At 39.4% G+C, this 11392-nt stretch overlaps 1 protein-coding gene across 1 annotated transcript; it reads right to left on the reverse strand.

Annotated features, from left to right (window-relative positions):
• Positions 1-331: 331 nt before the first annotated feature.
• Positions 332-11150, reverse strand: LOC137005344 (polyunsaturated fatty acid lipoxygenase ALOX8-like). Its single transcript, XM_067366193.1, has 16 exons — positions 11078-11150; positions 9186-9417; positions 7632-7782; positions 7317-7449; positions 6752-6833; positions 6526-6648; positions 5772-5875; positions 5505-5674; positions 5250-5393; positions 3788-3991; positions 2673-2759; positions 2326-2495; positions 1916-2037; positions 1341-1441; positions 748-918; positions 332-511 (listed from the first exon to the last, which is right to left on the reverse strand). The coding sequence occupies exons 1-16, from the start codon at positions 11148-11150 to the stop codon at positions 332-334; spliced, it is 2247 nt and encodes a 748-aa protein (XP_067222294.1).
• Positions 11151-11392: the final 242 nt, after the last annotated feature.

Genomic DNA, 11392 nt, shown 5'->3' on the forward strand with positions numbered 1-11392 from the left:
TCTCATCATCTAGTTTTAAGCCAAGATTTTAGCAGTCCTATAAGATCATTACTTTATAACACTGGATCTACTAAACTTGGGTCCGACATGCATGTAGACTGTCCGATGATGACATCTGTTGACTCGTGAGCTACGATGCAAGTTTCTATAGAAGAATAAATCGTCATCAGCATGCGCTAGTGGCAAATAAAAAACTGTTGAATCACACCTGGCTTTAGTCATGGAAAAAAAAGGTTGTCAACGAACATATTGTCAATTTTTGGTTTTATTTTTATTGACAAAGTTATTAATAGAAATACAAACACGTTAAGAAGGACTACTTTAAATACTTTCAAATGGCTACACTGTTGTCCACATTTTTGGGGTTCAGATAGGTGTAGGGAAGCTCCAAATTCTTGTTCCGCTCCTCGATGAGATCCGACAACTCCCTCAGATCCTTCTGAAACTCTTCAATGAGCTTGCAGGGGACCTCTTCATCATGCAGATTTTCTGGGAAATGTCCCAGAGGGTACTATGGACAGGGTAACAAGATTGTAATCATAAATAACATGTTGATAATAAACATGTTTATATCAATGTTTAACATGCTGCGTATGACAGCACACTAATATTCTGCAAGAGTCCACTGCAACAGTTTGCTAAATGTCCTTTGTAATGTAACAGTCAGGTAATGCAAACCAAAGGAATGAAAGCAGTGTAAGTAAGACCGTGACTTTTAACATGTGCTCTGATGATGTACAAACTCACATGGTCTGCAGAATCCTGGCTCAGCTGTCTCAGGACAGCCATTCCATTCACCGTCGTGCTCACATCAGGAAGGGTCTCCAGAATCATGTCCTCAGTGGTCTGGCCTTTCTCCTTGGGAGGGGGCTTTCTGAGGGCACTGGGGAAGTTAGGCATCCAGCCGCCAAACTCAAACTGAGGGGAAAAGAAGTGGTGAAAAATGTAACCCAAATATTCACAAATTATAATAAGAACACATAATTAACATCACTTAGGCCATGAAAAGTGGATATGGACAGGTTGTTCTTGGCATTGTGGAATACTTGCTCTAGGGGCTTGAAATATCTTGAGGTAATGTAAATAACAGACAAGAGTTAAAAATCTGTTGAGCTCAATAGCCAATCAACTGAAACCCCTCCCCTTCATGCTCCTGTTTGTTACTCATTCAAGGAGCCAGGACAACAGAGGGTTTTTTGAGCTCGGACACTGAACGGACAGCTAGAGGAATGTATGGAGCAATATGCTGGATTTGAGAAAAGGCGTATGGGATTAGGATCAGGGACTGCAGCTTTAATGGCTCTGTGTGACTGGAAGTGAATTGACTTGTACTAACTGACCTGTCCATTGTTTAGAGCGGCATGTTGGGCTGACGCAGTGAAGATCACCATGGTGACAAACTTGACGAGCTCTGTCACAGTCTGAAGAGATGATGGTATTCCTGTGAAGAAGAATGAAAGGCTGTTTCTGTGAGGAACTCAATTTGGGATGTTTATACATGCGTAAGAGCACTGAAATGGAGAGTTGAGCCATAAACTACAAACTACTTTTGACTGTTGACCTGGTTCAGTTCTAGTCTATGAAACAGATAATTACAGTGGGGTTTACAAAAGAGGTTGTGCCTCAAACATGTCTATGCTATGCTGTGAAAATACTGAGATGATCACAAAAAAGAAAAGGAAACCTTTGTTGGATTAAATGTCCTGATATGGCAACCGTTCCTTTGGAAATTCATACTCCTTGGTCTAGCCAATTTCATTTCCTTTAATCTCTGCCTATTCTAGCTTATGCTGAAAGCTGTATTGTGAACACTTCTTGAGTCTATATCTATTTGCTTCTTGTATTCCTCACTCGTAAGGTGCTTTGGATAAAAGCGTCTGCCAAATTAATAAATGTAAAGGTAAATATAACACACCTGAGCCATCTCTTCCCAGGAAGCCATTGGTGAATATCTCACTGATCCATTGCTGCAGCTCTGTGTCCTTCTGCACGTGTGCATCACATTGATAGTAGTGTGACAAGAAAGCCGCAACAAACCTGTAAGCAACACAGTCAGATGTTTCAGGTTTACATATTTATAGCTTACCTTTTTTCTTTTTTTTTAGATTTGCTTTGAATAAATTCCAGCTTAAGAAATAAATGCAAAGTGACTTTCAACAAATACAGTGTCAGTTATACAGGTTCATGGGTTTAATAGTTTGTAAGCACATGCTGTACTGTTGCAATATGAATCAGAAAGTGTACCAGGACATATTAGTTCAGCCCTAAAAACAGGATGTCTTAAGTAACACACACATACACATAGGTGGAGAGTAGAAAGCATACTTCTTGATGATGTTCCACAGTTTCATCCCATCATCTCTATAGTAGTAGTGGGGAACATTCTCCAGACCTCTCTCACAGATGTTATCAGGAAGACAGAGGGCGCTATAGGTCAGAGAGGCAGTAGCACGCTTCAGCAACTTTGCCAATGACTCTCCACCTACTCCTGCATACTAAGAGTTAATGGAGAAAAGACACATGACATAAAGTTAGGTTAAAGGCTATAAACAAAGATCTGGCACCATAAACGCCATTGTGAGGAGAAATTAGCTGGATTCAACAAAAAAGTGTATTGGGTTATAACTGAAGTTTGAACCTCTAGCGCCTCTTTAACAATGCTATTTGCATACCTTGGTAAAGGCCCCATCCTTGGATATCAGCCGATTCCGGGCCATGATGTTGATCTGGAGCGTGTATCGGATATGGGGAAAGAGGAGCTACAGAAGGAAAAAATGTAAGTAAGAGATTTGCATTCACTGACGTCATATTCTTTAAAGATAAAACTATATTAATTAAAAATTAATTAAAAAAGTGTGAGTGTGTGCAAGGTTTAGGAGTGTGTTTATGGGAATTTGTGACGATTCTTCTAGAAGCACATTTGTGAGGTCAGGCAGTGATGTTGGATGAGAAGGCCTGGCTCGCAGTCTCCGCTCTAATGCATCCCAAAGGTGTTCTGTCGGGTTGAGGTCAGGACTCTGTGCAGGCCAGTCAAGTTCCTCCACACCAAATTCGCTCATCCAGGTCTTTATGGACCTTGCTTTGTGCACTGGTGCGCAGTCATGCTGGAACAGGAAGGGGCAATCCCCAAACTGTTCCCACAAAGTTGAGAGCATGAAATTGACCAAAATGTCTTGGTATGCTGAAGCATTAAGAGTTCCTTTCACTGGAACTAAGGGTTCAAGCCCAACCCCTGAAGAACTACCCCACACCATAATCCCCCTCCACCAAACTTTACACTTGGCACAATGCAGTCAGACAAGTACCGTTCTCCTGGCAACCGCCAAACCCATGCACTGACCCCGCTCTGTGACTTTACGTGGTCTACCACTTGGCTGAGTTGCTGTTGTTCCCAATTGCTTCCACTTTGTTATGATACCACTAACAGTTGACCGTGGAATATTTAGTAGTGAGGAAATTTCACGAATGGACTTATTGCACAGGTTACAACCTATCACGGTACCACGCTTGAATTCACTGAGCTCCTGAGAACGACCCATTCTTTCACAAATGTCTGTAGAAGCAGTCTGCGTGTCTAGTGTTTGATTTTATACACCTGTGGCCATGGAAGTGATTGGAACACCTGAATTCAATTATTTAGAGGAGTGTCCCAACACTTTTGGCAATATAGTGTATATTAATTAACTCATTATCATTCTCTGTCTGTGGATGTGGCATGTCTGGAACATACCCGTTGTGCTAAGAGTTCACAAATCAAACCAACTCATTCACGAGACAGATTCAATACCTTGTAGAGAGGGTGTGGAGGTGGAAGATTGCGCAACGTCGCCACGGTGAACACCTCTGCCAGCAGGTGAGTTCTCAGCAGGTGAAAGTCGACCTCGTGAACGCCAAACTCTGCATTTCGGACAAAGATCTTGGCCAGCTTCCAGTCTGCCTTTGAATCCGTTGGGAGGAAGATGGGATTCTCTTTGCTGGGCTTTTGCCTTAACTGTGCAGATTAAATTTGAACATGAAAAAAAATTGTACAAACAGTTTCTGCGGAAACCTAGGTTATGATTTTTCTCCCTTTAACAAAATGACAAAGGATTTCCATGGCATATGTCATAATTACTCTATGAAGACATTGACATCTTCAGACAATATTGCCTACTCATCAGTTGTACATTACATATCACCTTTCCTTCGTTTCTTTTTAATAAGTAGATTGTTTACCTAATCATTCAAGATTATTCTTCTAAATTTGATTTTTAATAATGCCCCCCCCTGAAATTTGGTGCCTATGTCCCCCAGGTCCTCTTTCGGTCAAAGCACTTCGACGTCACCCTGTATGGGATATTGCTTCTTGAGCATTTCCCAGCTGAAGCAAATTCTTATCCCACTTCTTATCCCACTACATCTGCATCAGTCAGCTTTAAAGTCATCCCCCTGCAGCTGGCCCTAAAGCTAGATGTTAGCCCAGCTCTTTCCTCCTCAGCCGGAGGCAGAAGCTTCTCTTCTCTGCCTCCTCAGCATGGTCTATAGGGGCCTTCCTCTGCCTTACTCCTGCTACCCCCATGCCTCTCAGGAAACAAGCTGCTGATGCACCAATGAAGCCACAACACCCTACCAGTACTGGATCTAGTTCAGTCTCTAGTGGCGGGCTCTCCCCTTTTGAGCACACTCAGGGTGGGGAATGCATTGCCTCCTCCTTCTCCAACAGACTAAGTGTGGCACTCTGATGGGGAGGTATGACACCTACAAATCTCCATTCTGTGCCTCTCCAACATCTCTTCCAGTCTGCGCAGGACCTGTGCCATAAATCTCCCATACAGGTTGATGTCAAAGTGTTTTGAACGATCTCTTTGATCTCTGAGGGAGAACACAAGACGTCAACCCCCATCTGCCTCAGTGCTCACGATTGATGAAGTGCAGGACAGAGGCAGAACCAGTGGTGTGTACCAGCTTTGAAGCAGACTGACGTGGCCGAGAGCATCAGCACACTGTTACTTCACAGCAGGATTAGAATTGGCTTCAGCAGGGACATGCTCAAGGAGCGATATCTCATACAAGTTTGACATCTCGTGTTCTCCCTCAGAGAACTGAGCTTGTATTCATAACCCATATATTTCTGCTCTGACTTGCTTAGTTGAAAAAATGGGAAATTACAGTTTTCTTTAAGAGCCAATATTATTTACCAGTTTTCACTGTAAAGCTGCTTTGACACAATCTGCATTGTAAAAACTTGACTTCAGATTCAAGATATTCACCTGTATGGCGATGGGCAGCATCATGCCATGGGGGTTACAGTGCAGCAGGACCAGGGGAGCCGTGAGGTACTGCTGCCTGTCATTGACTACATTTCCCACCAGCCCGTCCAACATCTTATAGTCAGACAGGAAGATGTTCCCTTTCTGGGTGTGGGGGTAGATCATACCAAATAATGAAGAAACACAGAAAATTAGACACAACCAATGCAAACCAGACCCAGTAATTCCAAGTCATGCCAGTAGCAAGTAGTGTACCTTCATCTCCTGCTTCAAGCTGCTCCCTCTTAGGGAGTCTTTGACCATGTCGTCTGTGACGGGGAAATTCTCAGGCAGCTTTGAGCAGCGCTGGATCATCATGGGATTGAGGCCATTCAGAAACTGGTAGCCAAAGAACTCGTCCTCATCCCAGTGCTTCTGAATGTATTCTGCAAAGCATGCTATATCAGACCATATGCTGCAGTACAGACAGTACTTTACTTGTAATACAGTAATTTTTTGAACAGTTCAGTTAAAGATGATTACCAATGGTTTTCACTTTCTTTTCACAAAGAATTACTTCCAGTTGGCTCATGCTTTCCCACGATCTTCTGCTGTCAGCTAATCCAGTTAGTTTCAGAGCAGCTAACCTACACACACAGAATACACAGAGACACAGTTAAAACATTAATAGTGGAACTAACCTTGATATACAACCTATGATTTACAGCTTTAGTTGTGAGCATTTTTGTACTTACTATTAGATATTATATTATTACTGTTTTCATTAAGAAAAAAGTTATTTTGTGAATGCCATCCACTTACATGCAAAATATACTGAATATAAATGGATCCAGTTTTTAAATCATGACAGTTAAAGGAACACTCCACTTTTTTTGAAAATAGTCTCATTTTCCAGCTCCCCTAGAGTTAAACAGTTGAGTTTTACCGTTTTCAAATCCATTCAGTCGATCTCCGGGTGTGGCGGTACCACTTTTAGCATAGCTTAGCATAGTTCATTGAATCTGATTAGACCGTTAGCATCTCGCTAAAAAAATGATCAAAGAATTTCAATATCTTTCCCATTTAAAACTTGACTCTTCTGTAGTTACATCGTGTACTAAGACCGACGGAAAATGAAAAGTTGATGAAAACCAGGAAAATACCAAAATGGGCGAAACTCATTGCCTTTAAAGTGGAAGTACAGAAATAGAGTAACAATTGTGAATAACAACATTAGTAACCTTAAGGCTTCTAGAGTGTGTAACAAAGAGATGAACACTACAGGAGGGTCACTTACTGCTTTCCAGCATTGAAGTTAAACTCGGTTTCCTTTGCGAAAGAGAATCGGACTTCAGCTGGCAGAGCAATGGCAGTGTCGTAATCGATAACTTGGGGCATGCCCTCAGCATACACTCGCCACCTGGGAGTGGAAAATTCAAATGTGTTTCAACAGTAGGAATTTAATTTCACTGAATTTATTTTAATATAACACAGACACTTGTGCTGGTATGCTGCCCACAAACCTAAATAACTTTTGTTGCTCTTCTAGCTGCCTCGTCCTTTGTCTTTGGGCTATTGGGCTGATGTCCTGGAACACGAGTGAAGCTGGAATGCAAATGCCAACATTAATTCACAGTCTGAACTTGTTTGTTTGCAAAACAAATGTAGGCTATATTTTGTATGTATCATTACTTGATCATAGGATGATGACTTGCATTTATGAGAACACATATGTATAATGACATTGGTATTACACTGGTATTACGACGTAAACATTTAATGAGTCCTCATATTTGAAATAGCTTTAAAAACATACTGAATGTTTTATTAAAAATGCAGAGTTTCCTGTGAGGGGTAGGTTTAGGAGTAGTGTAGGGGGAGAGAATATACAATGTGTACAGTATATAAAAAAAAATGATAGCAAAACAAACCTGAGTGTGTGTGTGTGTGTGTGTTTACTTTCAAGTACACAGGTAAATGATAATTTTGCCCATGACCTGAATTGGAGTCGCCTACCTTTAGCAGGTCTTAAAACGAGCCTCTCGTTGCTGTCAAGCCAGCTGTAGCACGGAAACAAAATCTCGTCACCTTCGGGCGTGTTGACCAAGATCTTATCGCAGAACCACTGGTTGTGAAGAAGACCCATAAACGGCTTGGAGTAGATCTCGACAGATACGAGCTCTCCCAGGGATGCCTTACAGCGTATCTTAAATGCTCGCTCCTGCACAGACATGTTCATTAGGGTTTATTAGAGCCAATATAGGTAAAATACAAATAATAATAATACAGAGTTGGGGGAGCCATGTGGTTCCTTGACACCATTTTCCAGATTTTTTTTTTTTTTGCAAATTTGTGACTTTATAATCACATAATATTCAAGTTGGTTTAATTGGGCACACTTACCGATCCTTGCCGAAACCCCTGAAGGTGGTTCAGATTCTGTTCCTCAGTCTCGGCCTCAGTACCACGCAGCTGGATGTAGATGAGGCTAGTGGTGCCCGCCAAGAGCCGCTTTCCTGTGTGCGCCGTCACTGTGTAGATCATCATGGCTGTCCTGCAGAGACATGAAAATCAAATATGAGTGTCACTGTCACAAATATGAGTGTCACGGTCACCTGATGATCTGGTGAAGCTGTCAGCGATCAAAACATTGATTTTGAAGATCACAAATGGGCTCATATTCACGACCTCAAACATATATATTCTCAAAACTGTCATTTGCTGAATGTACTGGGAAACGAGCTCTGGTGAGGACAGTGATGATGGTATAAAACATCTGCTCAAAATGAACCCTTCCAAGCTCCAAAATGAAACAATATATGCTTTATTTTATTCTTCTGTAATGGTTACTCTAATATTAGGGGAGTTTTATATTATTGCAGCAGGCGGAGATCCATCCGTGTTAGATATAGATCCGGGTCGCTAAAGACCCAAATATGTAAAAATGATTGGCGAAACATTGATGCATTTAAGGGTTAAAAAGTCAGTGTTGGACGATAAATGTTCACAAGAACAGTCGGAACTGGGAAATCAATCTGTAAAACAATGGACTCAAATGAAGGGAATTCAGGGACACTTACATGCAACACTTTCCACTTCTCGTTGTAAATGACTGCAAGACCTCCTGAAGTACATTTCAACATTTTCAGTTTGCTCAAATGTGTTCAAAAGTGAAAGGATCACTATTGGTCATGTGAATGTAACCATATAGACAAACACACACACACACACACACACACACACACACACACACACACACACACACACACACACACACACACACACACACACTCTTTCCTAACCCTGATTTAACCCTAAATGACAGTGAATAATGAATAGCACAGCAGCACCTAACCCTGGTTGTAACCCTGCATGTGTGAAAACACCATTTGACCAATTCATTAAATTTAATTAATTTAGTTTGCTAGATTTGTAACCAGAATTACAGAGTTTGAATATAAAAATACAGCCAAATACAAATCCAATAAGACTTACTTTAAACTTACAAAGAAGAAACTGTTAGTATGGATATCAACCTTTAACATAATGAGCTACATGTTTAATTAGAGATTATGATTATTTGTGTAATTTTACACACATTTGTATCTAAATTTAAGAAAACAGAAAAAAATACTATGTAATACAGTAATTTTTTTGTATTAAAAAAAATGCAATTTTTCATTAATTATAAAATAAAAAAGTTGTTGATTTACAGATATCATTTGTAATTTTACATAAATTTGTAATTTTTTCCCATATATATATATATATATATATATATATAAAAAAAGAGAATTACTGTATTTTGTCATTAATGAAATAATCCTTAAAAGATTATTTTACAGATTTGTAATTTTACAGAGTTTTTAATATAATTTACAGCAACAGAAAACTACTGTAAAAAAAGGTCAAGTTATTTTCCATAAAACCAGGATTTTTTAGAGTGTGTGAACTCACCTCGTCTGTCCTCGTCTGTCCGTGACACAAAAGGTTTTGATCCTGAAGGGTTCACAGGTGGTCTTATACTCTGGGGACGGGGTGGGACGATTGTTTTCTGGGGGTCTGATGTGCTTCCTGTGCCCAAACCCGTTTGATGGAGCTGCTTGCTTGGTTTCAAACCTGTTTGATGGTTTCAGTTCAAACCCCACCTTTATCAAACAGGACCGTCCACACTGTTGAGTTTGGAGCTCTGTTGAGTTGATGGACAAATTACAGTATTTCTCATTGTTTATACAGGAAAATTACTGTATTAATACAGTATTTTTCTGTTTTCTTAAATTGCATACAAATGTGCAATTTAAAACAAATCATGTATATTATTGTAATTATGTAAAATTACAAAATAAATCTGTGATTAAATATGTAGATCATTATATTAAAGGTTTATGTCCATAATAACAAGTTAACATTTCTCTTTGTAATTTGTAAAGAAAATCTTAATTTTATACTTAGGTGTATTTTTTCATTCAAAGTCAGTAATTCTGGATCCAAATATAGCAATCTTTTTTCGTTACACCAAACAATGCATGGTGTGTTTAAAGAGCTCTCCAGGTCGAGACTTTCAGCCCACACACCAGTGGATCCAAACTGCTTTATTAAAAAAACAGAGATAAGATAGAGATAAGAAAAGCAAATTTTTTTACAAGCACAAACACCCCAGAAAACACCCATAAACCTTTTACAAACACACTCATGACACATAGCCATCTTAATTGGTTACATGTCATCTGATCAGAATGTGCATTTGTTATTTGTGACAGAAACTCTAGACTGAGACGTTTGAAACTGGAAAAAGCAGAACATGGAGAGAATGGGCTGAAAGTACTAAAATGAATCCCAGCATGCAATGTGTTCAAATGTGGAAAACTTTGAATCCTCAATGCGTCAGAAGCGCACGTCTGTATGGTGGAAACACCTTGCTGTGAGGTGACGGTATTAAAGTCCCTGTAAAGCAATATTAATGTGTTCAGTATAACAATATAACATAAGTGACATATTCAATATGTGTTCTGAGTCTGTCACTCCACAGAAAAACGTGTTATTAACCACCCAGCAACATTTGAATGATTAAAAATCGCCAAATGTGTTACGAGTGTTACGAGATTTCAGGTTTCAGTGGGCGGCGCGGACATGAGATACAAGGAGAAGCTGAACTAAATTTCTCAGCTCCATGTGAATATCCGGGAAACTCATGAATATTCATGTATTAATGGATTACTAAATATAGTTTCAGCACAAACTTATGCCTAAACTACAATAATTTTTTAGTGACACTGGGCGAAACTTGCATGAATATTCACGAGTTTCCTATTTTGTGTTGAAAATGTTATATGTGATTGCCAGAGGTGTCATTAGGATTCGCTAAACGAGCCAATAGCATTTTAAGTAGCCTATGTTTGTTGTTTCTGTTTTACCTTGAGTCTAAAGCATATAGTTTTAAAAGTTTGCCGCAATATATGGTAGTATTAATTGTGAACTCCTGTGGTGGTAAAACTCAACTGTTTAACTCTAGGGGAGTTTGAAAATGATGACAGACTTTTCATCTTTGGGTGAACCATAAAACAACGGAGCTGCGCTCTGCGGACCTGCCACAAGATGGCACTCTTTAGAGAAAAAGCTTCAAAAATTTAAGAGGCTTCATTTCTCCACACTGTAAAACATGATAGCCCCATTAAGTTAAGTTACCTTACTTCCTGTCTTTAACTCCAATTGACATTATAAGTTTTGCAAATTCAACTTAAGTTTGTAAGTTTTCAAAATTTAAACTTAAAGTAACACATTATGTTGACTACCTGTGAGTTTTGCCACAAAAGTTTAGATGTAACCGAGAGCAGTAGAAATGAATGTACGGGTTTCCAGACTGAGTTGCCGGGCAAAATTGAATCGCCGGCAGATCAGGCTGGGTTCACCCAGTCTAGGCATTTAATACTTTTAGAGTTAAATCTCTTTTTTGGCTCATTTTGCCTGTAAAAGAAAACCTGACTAATAATTATGCACACCTGAATATAAGGCGCATTTCATTTCCAGCCTTTATGAACAATTATATATCACTTATAAATTATTAAATACAAAATTAGTAGTAGTTATTAAGATTGATGTGGTTTGGAATTTGTAAAATGTGCCTGGAAAATAAAAAAAATATGATTAGAAAATAATTGCCTAAT

This window comes from Chanodichthys erythropterus, chromosome 3, assembly GCF_024489055.1.
Source record: "Chanodichthys erythropterus isolate Z2021 chromosome 3, ASM2448905v1, whole genome shotgun sequence".
In the NCBI taxonomy this organism is placed as follows: domain Eukaryota; kingdom Metazoa; phylum Chordata; class Actinopteri; order Cypriniformes; family Xenocyprididae; genus Chanodichthys; species Chanodichthys erythropterus.